This window comes from Lepidochelys olivacea (genome assembly GCF_965140295.1).
Source record: "Lepidochelys olivacea isolate rLepOli2 genome assembly, chromosome: 3".
In the NCBI taxonomy this organism is placed as follows: Eukaryota; Metazoa; Chordata; order Testudines; family Cheloniidae; genus Lepidochelys; species Lepidochelys olivacea.
This window is the reverse complement of record NC_140413.1, coordinates 16,071,412-16,091,052: the sequence shown is the minus strand read 5'-3', so window position 1 is coordinate 16,091,052 and position 19,641 is coordinate 16,071,412. Positions and strand designations below refer to the sequence as shown.

Below are 19,641 nucleotides of genomic sequence, written 5' to 3'. Positions count from 1 at the left end.
CTGATTCTTGCTTGCATATTTATACCTGCCTCTGGAAATTTCCACTACATGCATCCAACGAAGTGGGTATTCACCCACGAAAGCTTATGCTCTAATACATCTGTTAGTCTATAAGGTGCCACAAGACTCTGTCACTTTTACAGATCCAGACTAACATGGCTACCTCTCTGATACTTGTAAGCATCATGTAACTGTTCAAGCTGAAATTTGGCCAGGAGAAAGGCTTGCATCCCTATTTGTGCAGCAAAATATGCTTTGGGAATCTTTACAATCAGGACTGATGTAATCTGAGGAGGAAGCAGCTCTAATCACACTCTGTGTGGCTCCTTTGTGTGATGAGGTGTCTTAAGGGGTGCCAAGCTATTCACCAGCACTGTAAATAAAGGTTTGAATTAAGTTCCACAAACCGGCGAAGATGCAAACTTCCTGCCTCTGTGTCGCCACTTGTGTTTTTTGGCCCATCACTAGGAACGGTGCCAGTGCATTCTAGGGTTGATCTAAAAATAACACATGCTGTACTCTACTTGGCAGACCCCTGCATGAACTCGGCTACTCTGTGTCCCTTGTGCCATCATGCCCCTGCCTAAAGCATGCTAGTGATGGCCTGAGAAATAGGTGGCTGAGTTTTCAATTGACTGGGATGCTACCAGTCCTTCCCCTGAAGGGGATCCAGATAGAGCTGATAAAACCCTGCACTCCTGCTATTCGGTGGGGGAAACTAGACCCCAAGGTTTTTAAAAAAATTCAGCTAAGTGCCCATATCCTCAGCTCCAGTTCCCTCTCCCTGTCCCCCACTGGGCTCCTCAGACCTTGGCTGGCATTCCTGTTCCAGGGTATGTCTACACTACAAAATTACGTCGACTTTTGCAGTGTCAAGTCAGCAGTGTGCCCTTGTTGCCAAGAAGGCCAATGGCATTTTGGGATGTATAAGTAGGGGCATAGCGAGCAGATCGAGGGACGTGATCGTTCCCCTCTATTCGACATTGGTGAGGCCTCATCTGGAGTACTGTGTCCAGTTTTGGGCCCCACACTTCAAGAAGGATGTGGAAAAATTGGAGAGAGTCCAGCGAAGGGCAACAAAAATGATTAGGGGTCTGGAACACATGAGTTATGAGGAGAGGCTGAGGGAGCTGGGATTGTTTAGCCTGCAGAAGAGAAGAATGAGGGGGGATTTGATAGCTGCTTTCAACTACCTGAAAGGGGGTTCCAAAGAGGATGGCTCTAGACTGTTCTCAATGGTAGCAGATGACAGAACGAGGAGTAATGGTCTCAAGTTGCAGTGGGGGAGGTTTAGATTGGATATTAGGAAAAACTTTTTCACTAAGAGGGTGGTGAAACACTGGAATGCGTTACCTAGGGAGGTGGTAGAATCTCCTTCCTTAGAGGTTTTTAAGGTCAGGCTTGACAAAGCCCTGGCTGGGATGGTTTAACTGGGAATTGGTCCTGCTTCGAGCAGGGGGTTGGACTAGATGACCTTCTGGGGTCCCTTCCAACCCTGATATTCTATGATTCTATGATTCTATGATTCTAACTCTGATGCACCAGCCAGCTACAAAAGAAAAGGCCCAGGAACTTTTGAATTTCATTTCCTGTTTGATCAGCGTGGTGAACTCAGCAGCACAGGTGACCATGAAGTCCCCCCAGAATCGTAGAGCATAAAATGTTTCTACACTCCCCCTATCATCTCCGTCCCTGAGGTTATTGCAGATTAGAAGGTGAAAAAAACGCACTCGCGATGACATGTTTTCCAAGCTCATGCAGTCGTCCCGCACTGATAGGACACAGCTTAATACATGGAGGCATTCAGTTGCAGAGGCCAGGAAAGAATTAAGTGAGCACGAAGAGCGGAGGCAGGATGCGATGTTGAGCTTAATGGGGGAGCAAACGGACATGATGAAGCATCTGTTGGGGGAGCAAACGGATATGATGAAGCGTCCGTTGGAGCTGCAGGAAAGCCAACAAGAGCACAGACCCCCACTGCATAACCACCTACCCTCCTCCCCATGTTCCATAGCCTCCTCACCCAGATGTTCAAGAACATGGAGGGGGAGGCTCCAGGCACCCAGCCACTCCACTCCAGAGGATGGCCCAATCAACAGAAGTCTGTCATTCAAACAGTTTTATTTTTAGTGTGGCTACAATAAGCAATGTGGCCTTGTCCTTCCCTCCTCCCCCACCCCATGCAGGCTACCTTGTCCGTTATCTCGTTTTTTTAATTAATAAAGAATGCATGGTTTCAAAACAATAGTTACTTTATTTCAAAGAGGGGAGGGTGGTTGGCTTACAGGGAATTAAAATCAACAAAGGGGTCTGGTTTGCATCAAGGACAAACACACAACTGTCACACCGAAGCCTGGTGAGTCATGAAACTGGTTTTCAAAGCCTCTCTGATGCGCAGCACGCCTTGCTGTGCTCTTCTAATCACCCTGGTGTCTGGCTGCTCAAAATTGAATGCCAGGCAATTTGTGTCAATCTCCCACCCCGCCATAAATGTCTCCCCCTTACTCTCACAGATATTATGGAGCACCCAGCAAGCAGCAATAACAATGGGAATGTTGGTTGCGCTGAGGTCTGACCTAGTCAGCAAACAGCGCCAGCGAGCTTTTAAACGTCCAAAGGCACATTTTACCACCATTCTGCACTTGCTCAGCCTATAGTTGAACTGCTCCTTACTACTGTTCAGGCTTCATGAGCCATGGGAGCAAGGGATAGGCTGGAGTAGGTGCAACCGCGTGATGCTGCTGGCTGGGAGAGCAGCCTGAGGCAGAAGCCTCCAGCTCGCATGACATTCCAGGCAGGACTAAATCTCCAAGAGAATGACCTGGAGTCTCTGGCTCCCATTGGTGCTCTAAAAGGAGAATATCCATGTCTGTCCAGGCCCCCTGATCGACCTAACCAAGGTCTGCCAGGAGCACCCAGGAGATGTACGACGGCTATCAGTCCTACTGCACCGTCCGCCGTGAAGGCAAGGAGCTGCTGCTGTGTAGCAATGCAGTATCGCATCTGCAGCATGCAGGAGATGTACAGTGATGGTGAGCTGAGCAGGCTCCATGCTTGCTGTGGTATAGTGTCTGCACAGGTAACCCAGGAAAAAAGGCGCAAAACAATTGTCTGCCATTGCTTCCATGGAGGGAGGGAGGGGGGCCTGATGACATGTACCCAAAACCACCCGCAACAATGTTTTTGCCCCATCAGGCATTGGGAGCTTAACCCAGAATTCCAATGGGCAGTGGAGACTGCAGGAACTGTGGGATAGCTACCCACAGTGGACCGCTCTGTAAGTCGATGCTACCCATGGTAGTGAGGACACACTCCGCCGACTTAATGCACTTAGTGTGGACATACACAATCGACTCTATAAAATCAGTTTCTAAAGATTGACTTCTATAAAATCGACCTAATTTCATAGTGTAGACATACCCTAAGTCAGTTGTGCATGTCCACACTATACTTCTTGTGTCAGCGGAGTGTGTCCTCACTAGTAGCACTTCCATCAATGCAGAGAGAAGTGCATCATGGGTAGCTATCCCACGGTGCAACTTGCCAGAATCTAGTACCAGGTGTTATGGGAAGGGCTTGCAATGTCTCATGGGGGCAAAACATTCTCTCAGGGGTGACTGGGAACATGGCGTGAACGTCCCATGATGCAGTTTTCTCTACATCCCATAATATTTCATGCCTGTTTTCAAAAACCTAGCATAGCCATGTATCTGCCATCTCTAGACAAGCATGGATCCTGCACAGCTCTGCACCATTGTGGTGAGCGTGGTGAACACAACACACCTGATCCTGCAGTATTTCCAGAGCAACCAGAGGAGCTGCTGCTTGGAATATGGCAATTTCCTTTCAAGTAGCTGGAAGTCATGGAAACAAACAATTCCTGGTTGCTGTTGGCAGTCGCAGAGCAGATGAACAGAGTGGAGTGCTGTTTCTGGTCCTAAGAAACAAGCACTGACTGGTGGGATCACATCATTATCCAGGTATGGGCTGATGAGCAGTGGCTGCAGAACTTTTGTATGCACTAGGCCACTTTCCAGCAACTTTGTGAGGAGCTCTCCTTAGTCCTTCAGTGCAGCGACACCAAAATAAGAGTTGCATTGATAGTGGAGAAGCGAGTGGTGATCGCTATGTGGAAGCTGGCAACACCAGACTGCTACCGTTGAGTTGTGAATCAATCTGGAGTTGGGAAATCCACCTTGGGGGTTGCTATGATCCAGGTCTGCAGGACCATTGATTGCCTTCTGCTAAGATTGCCTTCTGCAATCATTCTATGATTCTAAGAAGGACTCTGACTCTGGGCAATGTGCAGGAGACACTGGATGGTTTTGCTGCAATGGGGTTACTTAACTGCAGTGGGGCGATAGAGGACATGCATAGCCCTATCTTGGCACCAGACCACCTTGCCACAGAATACATAAACAGAAAGGAATACTTTTCTATGGTGTAGCAAGCACTGGTGGCTCACTGGGGATGTTTTTACCAACATCAACATGGAATGGGCCGGGAAGGTGCGTGATGCGCATATCTTTAAAAACACAGTCCTGTTCAGAAATCTGCAAGCAGAGATTTTCTTTCCGGACCACAAAAATCACCACTGGAAATGTTGAAATGCCCATAGTGATCCTGAGAGAACCAGCCTATCCCTTACTCCCGCAGCTCATGAAGCTGGACACCAGACACCTACACAGCAGCAAGAAGCACTTCAACAATCAGCTCAGCAGGTGCAGAATGATGGTTGATGTGCCTTTGGCCGTTTGAAGGGGCGCTGGAGCAGTCTACTCACTAGGTTAGACCTCAGTGAAAAAAGATATTCTCATGGTTATAGTTGCCTGCTGCATGCTTCATAATATCTGTGAAACAAAGGGAGAGAAGTTTCTGCCGCATGAAGGGTGGAAGTGGATCAGCTGTCTGCTGATTTTGAGCAGCCAGATACCAGGGCTATAAGAGGAACTCAGCAGGGAGCTATACAGCTCAGGAAGGCTTTGAAAGACTGTTTTAATAATGACCCCTCAGCGATGTATGCTGCTTTCCTGTGTTGTGCCTGTCACTGTGTTTTTGGCAACCTGGTCTGAACCATGCTGTGAATGAAGTAATGTAGCATTGAAAATGCACCTCTTTCTATGATCTCTGAATGATATAACCCCCCTCCCAACCCCTACACCCCACTCCCCTCCCAGAGCTAGGGAGAGAACACAGGAGTCCAGACTCCCAGCCCCGGCTCCATCCATTCGGCCCCACTCCCTTGCCAGAGCCTGATGAGTCTCTGTCCCCCAGCAGCATGAGCGGGCGGCGGGAGAGGGCTCGCATTGGAGATGCTGCATGCTGCTGAATTGCGGCCTCTGGGTGCTCAGTGCTGGTCTCCTCTGGCCTGACGCAGCTCCTTGGCTTTCACTCGGCACTGCTGCGAGTAGCCCTAGTAGCCCTTCTCCCCCTACAGCCCAAGAGATCTGCTTGTGAATGTTCACATTCCTACAGCTAGATCTGAGCTGAGTCTGCTCAGGCTCTTCTCCCCACAGACCCGGGCGATCCACCAACTCCTGTGTACTCTAGGCTGGAGTGCATTTGGAGCATGGGCCTGGCATGCTCAGTTGGGCAGTTGCTAGGTGAGCTCTCCACACTGACCAAACAGGAAATGAAAATTAAAAAATTAGCAGTCCTGTAAGGGGGGAGGAGCTTGTTCCTGTGTACCTAGCTGCTGGGCAGAGGAGTTGAAAATAGCAACCAGAGCAGTCACAGTGGGTCATTGTGGGTTGCCTCCTGGAGACCACTTAAGTCGACACAAGCAACACAGTGTCTACTCTGCCACTGCATCAACCTAGCTATGTCAACATAGATTCATGGATACTAAGGTCAGAAGGGACCATTATAATCATCTAGTCTGACCTCCTGCACAATGCAGGCCACAGAATCTCACCCACCCACTCCTGCGAAAAACCTCTCACCTATGTCTGAACTACTGAAGTCCTCAAATCGTGGTTTAAAGACCTCAAGGAGCAGAGAATCCCCCAGCAAGTGACCCGTGGGGCATGCTACAGAGGAAGGCGAAAAACCTCCAGGGCCTCTTCCAATCTGCCCTGGAGGAAAATTCCTTCCCGACCCCAAATATGGTGATCAGCTAAACCCTGAGCATATGGGCAAGATTCACCAGCCAGACACCCAGGAAAGAATTTTCTGTAGTAACTCAGATCCCACCCCATCTAACATTCCGTCACAGGCCATTGGGCCTATTTACCATGAATATTTAAAGATCAGTTAATTGCCAAAATCATGTTATCCCATCATACCATCTCCTCCATAAACTTACAGACTTTAATCTTAAAGCCAGATAGGTCTTTTGCCCCCACTGCTTCCCTTGGAAGGCTATTCCAAAACTTCACTCCTCTGATGGTTAAAAACCTTTGTCTAATTTCAAGTCTAAACTTCCCAATGACCAGTTTATATCCATTTGTTCTTGTGTCCACATCGGTACTGATCTTAAATAATTCCTCTCCCTCCCTAGTATTTATCTCTCTGATATATTTATAGGGAGCAATCATATCTCCCCTCAACCTTCTTTTAGTTAGGCTAAACAAGCCAAGCTCCTTGAGTCTCCTTTCACAAGACAAGTTTTCCATTCCTTGGATCATCCTAGTAGCCCTTCTCTGTACCTGTTCCAGTTTGAATTCATCCTTCTTAAACACAGGAGACCAGAACTGCACACGGTATTCCAGGTGAGGTCTCACCAGTGCCTTGTATAACAGTACTAACACCTCCTTATCTCTACTGGAAATACCTTGCCTGATGCATCCCAAGACCGCATTAGCTTTTTTCACGGTCATATCACATTGGCGGCTCATAGTCATCCTATGATCAACCAATACTCCAAGGTCCTTCTCCTCCTCCGTTACTTCTAATTGATGCGTCCCCAGCTTATAACTAAAATTCTTATTATTAATCCCTAAATGTATAACGTTACACTTCTCACTATTAAATTTCATCCTATTACTATTACTCCAGTTTACAAGGTCATCCAAATCTTCCTGTATGATTTCCTGGTCCTTCTCTAAATTGGCAATGCCTCCCAGCTTTGTATCATCCGCAAACTTTATTAGCACACTCCCACTTTTTGTGCCAAGGTCAGTAATAAAAAGATTAAATAAGATTGGTCCCAAAACCGATCGCTGAGGAACTCCACTGGTAACCTCCCTCCAGCCTGACAGTTCACCTTTCACTAGGACCCGCTGTAGTCTTCCTTTTAACTAATTCCTTATCCACCTTTCAATTTTCATATTGATCCCCATCTTTTCCAATTTAACTAGTAATTCCCTATGTGGCACAGTATCAAATGCCTTACTGAAGTCTAGGTAAATTAAATCCACTGCGTTTCCTTTGTCTAAAAAATCTGTTACTTTCTCAAAGAAGGAGATCAGGTTGGTCTGGCACAATCTACCTTTTGTAAAACCATGTTGTATTTTGTCCCATTTACCACTGACCTCAATGTCCTTAACTACTTACTCCTTCAAAAATTTTTTCAAGACCTTGCATACTACAGATGTCAAACTAACAGGCCTGTAGTTACCCAGATCACTTTTTTTCCCCTTTCTTAAAAATAGGAACTATGTTAGCAATTCTCCAATCATACGGTACAACCCCTGAGTTTACAGATTCATTAAAAATTCTTGCTAATGGGCTTGCAATTTCATGTGCCAATTCCTTTAATATTCTTGGATGAAGATTATCTGGGCCCCCCCATTTAGTCCCATTAAGATGTTCGAGTTTCGCTTCTACCTCAAATATGGTAATATCTATCTCCATATCCTCATTCCCATTTGTCATGCTACCATTATCCCTAAGATCCTCTTTAGCCTTATTAAAGACTGAGGCAAAGTATTTGTTTAGATATTGGGCCATGCCTAGATTATCCTTGATCTCCACTCCATCCTCAGTGTTTAGCGGTCGCACTTCTTCTTTCTTTGTTTTCTTCTTATTTATATGGCTATAGAACCTTTTACTATTGGTTTTAATTCCCTCTGCAAGTCCAGCTCTACTTGACTTTTAGCCTGTCTCACTTTATCCCTCCATGTTCTGACCTCAATAAGGTAGCTTTCCTTGCTGATCCCTCCCATCTTCCACTCCCTGTATGCTTTCTCTTAATCACCTTTCTGAGATGCTTGCTCATCCAGCTTGGTCTACAACTCCTGCCTATGAATTTTTCCCTCTTTCTTGGGATGCAGGCTTCCGATAGCTTCTGCAGCTTTGATTTAAAGTAATCCCAGGCCTCCTCTGCCTTTAGATCCATAAATTCTTCAGTCCAATCCACCTCCCTAACTAATTTCCTTAATTTTTGAAAGTCAGCCCTTTTGAAATCAAAAACCCTAGTTGCAGATTTACTTTTGTTAATCCTTCCATTCAGTTTGAACTGAATTAGCTCATGATCACTCGAACCAAGATTGTCCCCTACAATCATTTCTTCTATGAGGTCTTCACTACTCACTAAAACCAAATCTAAAATGGCATCCCCTCTAGTCGGTTCAGCAACTATTTGATGAAGGAATCCATCAGCTATGGCATCTAGGAAAATCTGAGCCCTATTTTTATTACTAGCACTTGTCCTCCATCTGGGAAGTTAAAGTCTCCCATGATCACGCAGTTTTCTTTAATATTTACTTCATTAAAAACATTAAAGAGGGCTCTATCCATATCCAAATTAGATCCCGGCAGTCTATAGAACACCCCAAGTACTATCCCAGGGGAAGCTCTAATAGTTTTCTTCCCCAATGTAATTTTTACCCAGACAGACTCTGTCTTATCCATTCCATCGCTTCTTATTTCTTTACATTCTACCTCATCATTGATATACAATGCTACTCCACCACCTTTACCTTTATTTCGGTCTTTCCTAAACAGTACATACCCTTCAATACCTGTAGTCCAGTCATGAATACTACTCCACCATGTTTCTGTTATCCCTATAATATCTGGTTTCACTTCCTGCACCAGTAGCTCTAGTTCCTCCATTTTGTTACCTAGGGTATGTCTACACTACGGAATAAGGTCGAATTTATAGAAGTCGGTTTTTTAGAAATCGGTTTTATATATTCGAATGTGTGTGTCCCCACAGAAAATGCTCTAAGTGTATTAAGTGCATTAACTCAGCGGAGTGCTTCCACAGTACCGAAGCTAGAGTCGACTTCCGGAGCATTGCACTGTGGGTAGCTATCCCACAGTTCCCGCAGTCTCCGCTGCCCATTGGAATTCTGGGTTGAGATCCCAATGCCTGATGGGGCTAAAACATTGTCGTGGGTGGTTCTGGGTACATATCGTCAGGCCCCCGTTCCCTCACTCCCTCCGTGAAAGCAAGGGCAGACAATCGTTTCGCGCCTTTTTTCCTGAGTTACCTGTGCAGATGCCATACCACGGCAAGCATGGAGCCCGCTCAGGTAACCGTCACCTATATGTCTCCTGGGTGCTGGCAGACGCGGTATGGCATTGCTACACAGTAGCAGCAACCCATTGCCTTCAGACGGTGCAATACGACTGGTAGCTGTCATCGTCGTGTCCGAGGTGCTCCTGGCCACGTCGGCTGGGAGCGCCTGGGCAGACATGGGCGCAGGGACTAAATTTGGAGTGACTTGACCAGGTCATTCTCTTTAGTCCTGCAGTCAGTCCTATTGAACTGTCTTATGGTGAGCAGGCAGGCGATACGGATTGCTAGCAGTCGTACTGTACCATCTTCTGCTGGGCAGGCAAGAGATGAGGATGGCTAGCAGTCGTATTGTACCATCTTCTGCCAGGCAGGCAAGAGATGAGGATGGCTAGCAGTCGTACTGTACCATCTTCTGCCGAGCAGCCATGAGATGTGGATGGCATGCAGTCCTTCTGCATCGTCTGCTGCCAGCCAAAGATGTAAAAGATAGATGGAGTGGATCAAAACAAGAAATAGACCAGATTTGTTTTGTACTCATTTGCCTCCTCCCCTGTCTAGGGGACTCATTCCTCTAGGTCACACTGCAGTCACTCACAGAGAAGGTGCAGTAAGGTAAATCTAGCCATGTATCAATCAGAGGCCAGGCTAACTTCCTTGTTCCAATAAGAAAAATAACTTAGGTGCACCATTTCTTATTGGAACCCTCCGTGAACTCCTGCCTGAAATACTCCTTGATGTAAAGCCACCCCTTTTGTTGATTTTAGCTCCCTGAAGCCAATCCTGTAAGCCGTATCGTCAGTCGCCCCTCCCTGCGTCAGAGCAACGGCAAACAATCGTGCATCTGAGTTGAGAGTGCTGTCCAGAGCAGTCACAATGGAGCACTCTGATGGGGCTAAAACATTGTCGTGGGTGGTTCTGGGTACACATGGTCAGGCCCCCCTTCCCTCCCTCCCTCCGTGAAAACAAAGGCAGACAATCGTTCCGCGCCTTTTTTTTGTGCGGACGCCATACCAAGGCAAGCATGGAGGCCGCTCAGCTCACTTTGGCAATTAGGAGCACATTAAACACCACACGCATTATCCAGCAGTATATGCAGCACCAGAACCTGGTAAAGCGATACCGGGCGAGGAGGCGACGTCAGCGCGGTCACGTGAGTGATCAGGGCATGGACACAGATTTCTCTGAAAGCATGGGCCCTGCCAATGCATGCATCATGGTGCTAATGGGGCAGGTTCATGCTGTGGAACGCCGATTCTGGGCTCCAGAAACAAGCACAGACTGGTGGGACCACATAGTGTTGCAGGTCTGGGACGATTCCCAGTGGCTGCAAAACTTTCGCATGCGTAAGGGCACTTTCATGGAACTTTGTGACTTGCTTTCCCCTGCCCTGAAGCGCATGAATACCAAGATGAGAGCAGCCCTCACAGTTGAGAAGCGAGTGGTAATTGCCCTGTGAAAGCTTGCAACGCCAGACAGCTACCGGTCAGTTGGGAATCAATTTGGAGTGGGCAAATCTACTGTTGGGGCTGCTGTGATGCAAGTAGCCCACGCAATCAAAGATCTGCTGATATCAAGGGTAGTGACCCTGGGAAATGTGCAGGTCATAGTGGATGGCTTTGCTGCAATGGGATTCCCTAACTGTGGTGGGGCCATAGACGGAACCCATATCCCTATCTTGGCACCGGAGCACCAAGCTGCCGAGTACATAAACCGCAAGGGGTACTTTTCAATGGTGCTGCAAGCTCTGGTAGATCACAAGGGACGTTTCACCAACATCAACGTGGGATGGCCGGGAAAGGTACATGACGCTCGCATCTTCAGGAACTCTGGTCTGTTTCAAAAGCTGCAGGAAGGGACTTTATTCCCAGACCAGAAAATAACTGTTGGGGATGTTGAAATGCCTATATGTATCCTTGGGGACCCAGCCTACCCCTTAATGCCATGGCTCATGAAGCCGTACACAGGCAGCCTGGACAGTAGTCAGGAGCTGTTCAACTACAGGCTGAGCAAGTGCAGAATGGTGGTAGAATGTGCATTTGGAGGTTTAAAGGCGCGCTGGCGCAGTTTACTGACTCGCTTAGACCTCAGCGAAACCAATATTCCCACTGTTATTACTGCTTGCTGTGTGCTCCACAATATCTGTGAGAGTAAGGGGGAGATGTTTATGGCGGGGTGGGAGGTTGAGGCAAATCGCCTGGCTGCTGGTTACGTGCAGCCAGACACCAGGGCAGTTAGAAGAGCACAGGAGGGCGCGGTACGCATCAGAGAAGCTTTGAAAACCAGTTTCATGACCGGCCAGGCTATGGTGTGAAAGTTCTGTTTGTTTCTCTTTGATGAAACCCCCCACCCCTTGGTTCACTCTACTTTCCTGTAAGCTAACCACCCTCCCCTCCTCCCTTCGATCACTGCTTGCAGAGGCAATAAAGTCATTGTTGCTTCACATTCATGCATTCTTTATTCATTCATCACACAAATAGGGGGATAACTACCAAGGTAGCCCAGGAGGGGTGGTGGAGGAGGGAAGGAAAATGCCACACAGCACTTTAAAAGTTTACAACTTTAAAATTTATTGAATGCTAGCCTTCTTTTTTTTGGGCAATCCTCTGTGGCGGAGTGGCTGGTTGGCCGGTGGCCCCCCCACCGCGTTCTTGGGTGTCTGGGTGTGGAGGCTATGGAACTTGGGGAGGAGGGCGGTTGGTTACACAGGGGCTGTAGTGGCAGTCTGTGCTCCAGCTGCCTTTGCTGCAGCTCAGCCATACACTGGAGCATACTGGTTTGGTCCTCCAGCAGCCTCAGCATTGAATCCTGCCTCCTCTCATTACGCTGCCGCCACATTTGAGCTTCTTCAGCCCGCCACTTACTCTCTTCAGCCTGCCACTTACTCTTTTCAGCCCGCCACCTCTCCTCCTGGTCATTTTGTGCTTTCCTGCACTCTGACATTATTTGCCTCCACGCATTTGTCTGTGCTCTGTCAGTGCGGGAGGACAGCATGAGCTCGGAGAACATTTCATCTCGAGTGTATTTTTTTTTCTTTCTAATCTTCACTAGCCTCTGCGAAGGAGAAGATCTTGTGATCATTGAAACACATGCAGCTGGTGGAGAAAAAAAAGGGACAGCGGTATTTAAAAAGACACATTTTATAAAATAGTGGCTACACTCTTTCAGGGTAAACCTTGCTGTTAACATTACATACATAGCACATGTGCTTTCGTTAAAAGGTCGCATTTTGCCTCCCCCCACCACGTGGCTACCCCCTCAACCCCCCCCACCCGTGGCTAACAGCGGGGAACATTTCTGTTCAGCCACAGGCAAACAGTCCAGCAGGAACGGGCTCCTCTGTGTGTCACCCTATTTCAACCAGGTGACCATGAATGATATCTCACTCTCCTGAGGATAACACAGAGAGATAAAGAACGGATGTTGTTTGTACACCAGCAAACATACACTGCAATGCTTTGTTGTACAATGATTCCCGAGTCCGTGTTACTGGCCTGGAGTGGTAAAGTGTCCTACCATGAAGGACGCAATAAGGCTGCCCTCCCCAGAAACCTTTTGCAAAGGCTTTGGGAGTACATCCAGGAGAATCGCGAATGCCAGGGCAAAGTAATCCTTTCACATGCTTGCTTTTAAACCATGTATAGTATTTTAAAAGATACACTCACCGGAGGTCCCTTCTCTGCCTGCCGGGTCCAGGAAGCAGCCTTGGGTGGGTTCAGGGGGTACTGGCTCCAGGTCCAGGGTGAGAAACAGTTCCTGGCTGTCGGGAAAACCGGTTTCTCCGCTTGCTTGCTGTGAGCTATCTACAACCTCATCATCATCATCATCATCTTCTTCGTCCCCAAAACCTGCTTCCGTGTTGCCTCCATCTCCATCGAAGGAGTCAAACAACACGCTGGGGTAGTGGTGGCTGAACCCCCTAAAATGGCATGCAGCTTATCATAGAAGCGGCACGTTTGGGGCTCTGACCCGGAGTGGCCGTTCGCCTCTCTGGTTTTCTGGTAGGCTTTCCTCAGCTCCTTAAGTTTCACGCAGCACTGCTTTGGGTCCCTGTTATGGCCTCTGTCCTTCATGCCCTGGGAGATTTTGACAAAGGTTTTGGCATTTTGAAAACTGGAACGGAGTTCTGATAGCACGGATTCCTCTCCCCAAACAGCAATCAGATCCCGTACCTCCCGTTCGGTCCATGCTGGAGCTCTTTTGCGATTCTGGGACTCCATCATGGTCACCTCTGCTGATGAGCTCTGCATGGTCACCTGCAGCTTGCCATGCTGGCCAAACAGGAAATGAGATTCAAAAGTTTGTGGTTCTTTTCCTGTCTACCTGGCCAGTGCATCTGAGTTGAGAGTGCTGTCCAGAGCGGTCACAATGGAGCACTCTGGGATAGCTCCCGGAGGCCAATACCGTCGAATTGTGTCCACAGTACCCCAAATTCGAGCCGGCAAGGCCGATTTAAGCGCTAATCCACTTGTCAGGGGTGGAGTAAGGAAATCGATTTTAAGAGCCCTTTAAGTCGAAATAAAGGGCTTCATCGTGTGGACGGGTGCAGGTTTACATCGATTTAACGCTGCTAAATTCAACCTAAAGTCCTAGTGTAGACCAGGGCCTAGGTTCCTTGCATTGGTGTACAAACATCTTAATTTTTGCTGTTTGGCCTCCCTCACATTCTGTACCCTATTAGGCATGGTCATTCTACAGCCAGTATAACCTATTAGACTGAAATCCACACTGCCCTTCCTCCTTGTATACATTCTCCTACCCACGGGTGTATCCTTTCTTATTTCGTTTTCTTCCCTCACAATGCTAAAATCCAGCGTGGAGGTTACCTAGACATCTCCCAATCATCTCCCGCAAATTCCTAGTTTAAAGCTCTCTTAATCAGTTGTGCCAGCCTCCATCCCAGAAGTCTACTTCCTTCCCTACTCAGATGAAGTCCATCCCGAGAGAACTGTCCTCTGTCCATGAATGCCTCCCAGTGGCCATACATCCCAAAGCCCTCCTTATAGCACCACTGCCTAAGCCATCTGTTGATAGTCATAATCTTGTCACACCTTTGTTGCCCTTCTCTAGGAACAGGCAGAATCCCACTAAAGATCACCTGAGCCTCAATTTCCTTAAGCGTCTTCCCCAGCCTAGCATAGTCTCCCTTAATACTTTCCAGCGAGAATCTAGCCATATCATTTGTTCCGACATGAAGGATAATTAGGGGATTCTTTCCTGCTCCCTTTAGGATCCTTTTCAACCTCAGGTCTACATCCCGTATCTTAGCACCTGGAAGACAGCACACCCTTCTATACTCTGGATTAGCTCTGATTACAGGCCTGTCTATTCTTCTCAACAAAGAGTCCCCGATCATATAGACCTACCTTTTCCTGGTGACGGTGCTATTCTCCAGTCTATCCCCTGTTCCCTCTGGCTGCAAGTTCTTTCCATTCCTATTCTCCCTTGTAATCCTCTTCAACCCATCCTGTATCCTTCTGGGGTTCATATTTGGTGTAGTCTCCATTGACTCTTCCCCTTTTCCTATAGGACTAGCCGCTCTTCTCGTCTTTCTTGCCTTTCCACCTTCAGTGACTACCTGCTGAGCCCCTTCTTCATTTTCCAACTCTGCAAACCTGTTCTTAAGCTCTTTTTCTCCTTCACTAGCCCGTCTTTTCCTCTGCATGGTTCTTTTAGTCACTTCCACTGACCACTGACCACTTTCCTCACCCAGTTTCCCCTCAGAATTCCTCAGTCCTGCTTCCATCTGCAAGTCTGAGCTTTTCCCTTCCGAAACCTCATGTCTTTGCTCCATAATCTGCTCAAACCCCTTTCTAAACTCAACCAGACTTTGCACCTGCATTTCCAAACCTCGGATCTTTTCCTCCATCAGCTCTATCAGATTGCATTTCGTGCAGACAAAACTCTTACCAGGTACCCCCTCCAGGATCATGTACATATCGCAGCTTCCACATCCAGTCATCTTCATTGTGTCTTCCACTACATGAGTCACTCCTACTTCTGCCTCTGTATCTGTCATAGCCTTCCCACCTAAATCCTGTTAATCTGGGAAACACAAACCACCACCACCCACAGCAAACTCAAACCCCAAACAAGCACCACAAGACAAACTCCCCTTACAAATTCCCACTGAAACTCCCCTGTTTACAGCTCTGTTTGCTAGCTCCTGTGCCGCTATGCCTCTCACAAAGGTGGAGTTATTAAGGGTATGTCTACACTAGAAATGTAAGTTGACCTATATTAGGTTGACTTAAAGCCACTGCAATAATTACTGCCGTGGTGCATGTCCAAACTGCCCTCCTTGGGTCAGTGGTGCACATCCTCACCAGGGGCGCTTCCGCTGACCTAAGAGGGGCAGTGTGTGGACCTGAGAGGTGGGTCTCTCAGCTCTGTTGGCAGCTCCCTGCCAGGAGCCCTGCAGCCCCACAGGCTCCCAGGCTCCCAGTGGGCTGCCCCCCTTCCACTCCCCATTCCTTGCTGGGAGTGGGGAAAGCCACCCGGGGCTTCTCACCCCCAGAAAGCATGGTCCAGCTGCTCTGGCTCCTCCCACCACCCAGCCTTCTCCCTGGGGAGCAGGGCAGCATCAGCAATTTCACAGCTTGGTGAGCCATGAAATTGACAAGGCTGCCCAGCTGGCGGGAGGTTGTGGGGGGTGGTAGAGAAACCAGTGGGGCTCCCACCGTGAAATTGACAAGACAGCCAACAGCCAATGTAAGGGACACAGTGTCTAACAGACATTGCATCGCCCTAACTACACCAACATAAGGCTTACGCCTCATGGAGGTGGAGTTATTATGTCAGTGTAGGAGGGCACTTACATGGGCAGGAGCAAGGCTATAATGTAGACACTGAAATAATTAGGTCGACATAAACTGCCATATGTTGATCTAACTGTGTAGTGTAGATCAGCCCTCAGTTGACATAGCAGGCAAGTTACGACAGCAGGAGGGACCTTGTAGTGTAGACACTGACATTATTAGGTCAACGTAGGCTACCTTACATTGCCCTAACTCTGTAGTGTAGACCAGGCCTCAAAGGTCCTACAGCAGGATCAGTCCTAACACATCTTCTGAATCCATAGCCCAAGGGAGACTCGGTGGGAGGATCTCATAGGCAGCGTCTTCTTGCTTGATCCACATGCTCCCCTAGCAGCTTAGACAAATGACTGTTTGCGTTTCAAACTCTCATGGCCAAATGTTAAAGTGGCAAGAGGTAGGATAGTGCAGTGGTTAGGACACTAGCCTGGGACTTTGGCGACCCTGTATTCAATTGCCTCCTCTACCGGAGGCTTCCAGTGTGACCTTGTTTAAGTCACTTAGTGTCTCTGTGCCTCAACTCCCCACTGGTAAAATGCTGGTACCTCATGGGCTGTTGTAAGGAGAAATCCATTAAAGATTGGGAGGTGCTCAGATACCAGAACTGTAGAAAAACCTTAGAAAAATAAGTGGGGAGGCTTATTTTGAAGTTCTGTAACCCTAAGTTGACATCTTTCACCCAATTTTGTCCCTAGAGTGCGGGTACAGCCTTCCCTACTGTTCTGCTTTCACAAAGCTTCCAGGTGATGGACAGGAGCTGGTTTGAGCTGATCTGTAATAAAAATGAGATGGGATTCTGTGTGTTGGGTTATCTCTCATTGTCTGACAGTCTGGAGGCTCTCAGGTTACAAAACAACAACTCTTGCATGGTTGCTCATAGTTGCAATATCCCTTTAATAAACATTTCCATTGATAGTGCACATATAATTATGAGCCCAGTCCTCCTTGTAGTGAGGCCAATGAGTTTTGCCATCAATTTTAATGAGAGCAGGAGCAAGCCTACTCACATTGACCTTTTAATACATAGTATTACTTTGCTATCAGAAATCATGATGACCAAAAATGATCTAAGATTTACCTACAAAAAATGGGTTAAATTATCATGAGAGTAAAATGAATGGACCCTTCAATATAATCACATAGTGAGTAACAGCATGATCTTATTACTGTAACCCTTGTCACTCCTTGCCCCATCCCCCTGATTGTGTGGTACTGTCATTGGTCATGTCACGTTTAAAATTAGATAGTGAACTCTTTGAGACAGGGATAATTTCCATGTATCCATTCTATAAAGTATGTATGTATAAAGTCTTTGGACTCAAGCATCTTAGAAGCCTTGTGCTGGGCCTCTGCAGAGGAGTGAATTTCACCCTGGGACACACTTATGGGGAGTGTACAAGTAATCAGTAATAACAAGAAGAAAATAAGGAGATGTAAGTGCATTAGCATGAAATCACTGGCTGCTTTTGACCTGTGTAAGCATGTACAAAAGATGATGGACCAAACTCTTAGCTGGTACAAACTGGCAGAGTTCAATTGTCCTCTCAGTTTTCACCAGCTCAGGTATAATAAATAAAATAAAATAAAGCTCATACAACTGCCTTCTTTTTTCAGCCTGGCAGCAAAAATGGAATAGAAGAGAACATCCCAACAGACCTGCACAGGCAGAAGCGACGGGGTATGTTAACACTGGCGTTACAGCAGGTTTCCTTTAGGTAGCAGGGGAACAGGTCTCTTGGGTCATTCCTAGACATAGCGAGTGGCAATGATCAAGCATGTGAATCACTGTGGTGCAAACCTGTGGCCAATCAAAGATGAAAGTGTCTGAACACATTTTACTATGTAGCTCCTCCCCTGCGGAATGGCTTATGCCACCTCCCTTTTCTATCCTTGGTCACTTGGTGTATATCTCCACTGCACACTAAGGGCATGTCTACGCTACAGCCCTAAGTCGACCTATGTTCGGTTAACTTTCAGCCACCACACTAATTAATTTATATCCACATTCCCCTCCTCATGTCGGTGGGCGTGTCCACATCAGGAGCGCGTCCACCAACTGAAGAGAGGCAGTGTGGGGGGACTGAGAGCTCTTCATGTAGCTCCTCGCCTGAAGCCCAGCTGCCACCTTGGCTCTTGGCTCAGTGAAACCTCTCATGAGCTCTTGTTGAATAGACAGCACAGGTGCTAGTCTGGAAGTCTTCAGTTATTATCATAAACCCTAACACATCCATCCTTTTTCTTTTCAGTAGCTGCACTTGGCTTTTCTCCTGTGGACTACAAGGTTGACATTGAGATCATTTCTACAGATTCATCTCTCTTGGAATCCCTCAAAGATTATTTCAAGAATCTTAGTTTTCCAGTCATAATAAACACCTCAGATGCAGCAATGAACATTTCAAGCCTCAATATTACTACAGGTGAGTAGGTCGCTCTTTTGATGTCCTGCACGATGCAGTGGCTTGTCAATAATTCTGTTGCCTTCACATTTTCACATAGCGATCAGTGAACACGTAACGCCGACAGACTCCACTTGTCAGCGGGCAGGATTAAACCTGAGACCGTTGAAGCTTAGCATATGAGCCTCTACTGCATGAACTAAAAGCCATATGGCTCTTAGCTAGCTAAGGCTGTAGTAGACTCATCAATCTCTAGCAGGGCTAGGTGCCACTAGAGGGGGACAGAGCCTAGCTTACAAATCCAGAGCTGTCTCTGTTACCTACTGAGTGGGAAGGACCCAGCAAGACAGAAAAATTCATAGATAACAGCACTTTCTGGTCTTTGCATTCCACACCTCTCCTTCTTACAAAACACTGATATTAGGAGAGGCCTGAATGCTTCTCTGTGCCGAAGGAAGGGAGGGAGCCTGAGAAACCCTCTGCTAAAACGTTCTGCTATGGCTTTATTACCACAATAATAATAGCAGTCTGATTTACTTTTATGTTTCAGGAAGCTGCAGCGCTGATTTTCAAAGTGTTTACTTTCCTCTAATGACATTTGGAATGTAAATCACTTTAAGAGGCTATGCTTTGTCCCTAGCATGTGGACACACACTTCATGGGCTAATTTTCTTTCTGATGTAATTCCAAAGGACATTATTAAAGGGCAAAGAATTGAAGAACCTTTATTTTTCCACTTGTTGTTATACAAAATTGCAGCTATATAGTATTCTGAATAGTTAAAATATGAAACAATATATAAACACCACATGTATTTACAAAAGTTCAGGACCTGTTTTTTTTTTTAATTTAAATCGCTGATCCAGGAGCAGTGGAAGGATGTGCGTACTGGTTCTAAACACGTGTGTTCATCTTGCCAAGTGTTTCTTGTCTGTGAGCTAGTTTATTCAAAACATTTTGTCAATACTTCATGCTATGTCATTGAAAGTTAACTTTGATTTAGCAGCCAGTGTCTCATAAACAGTAA

At 47.0% G+C, this 19,641-nt stretch overlaps 1 protein-coding gene across 1 annotated transcript in view; it reads left to right on the top strand.

Annotated features, from left to right (window-relative positions):
* The window catches only part of ADGRF5 (adhesion G protein-coupled receptor F5), a gene marked incomplete at its 5' end in the record, with an annotated part of 79,597 nt that overhangs the window by 27,089 nt on the left and 32,867 nt on the right, over positions 1-19,641 (top strand). Inside the window, 2 exons of the mRNA XM_084624260.1 lie at positions 17,833-17,896; positions 18,465-18,635. Coding sequence (XP_084480386.1) covers positions 17,833-17,896; positions 18,465-18,635 — 235 coding nt within the window. The remainder of the gene's footprint in view (positions 1-17,832; positions 17,897-18,464; positions 18,636-19,641) is intronic.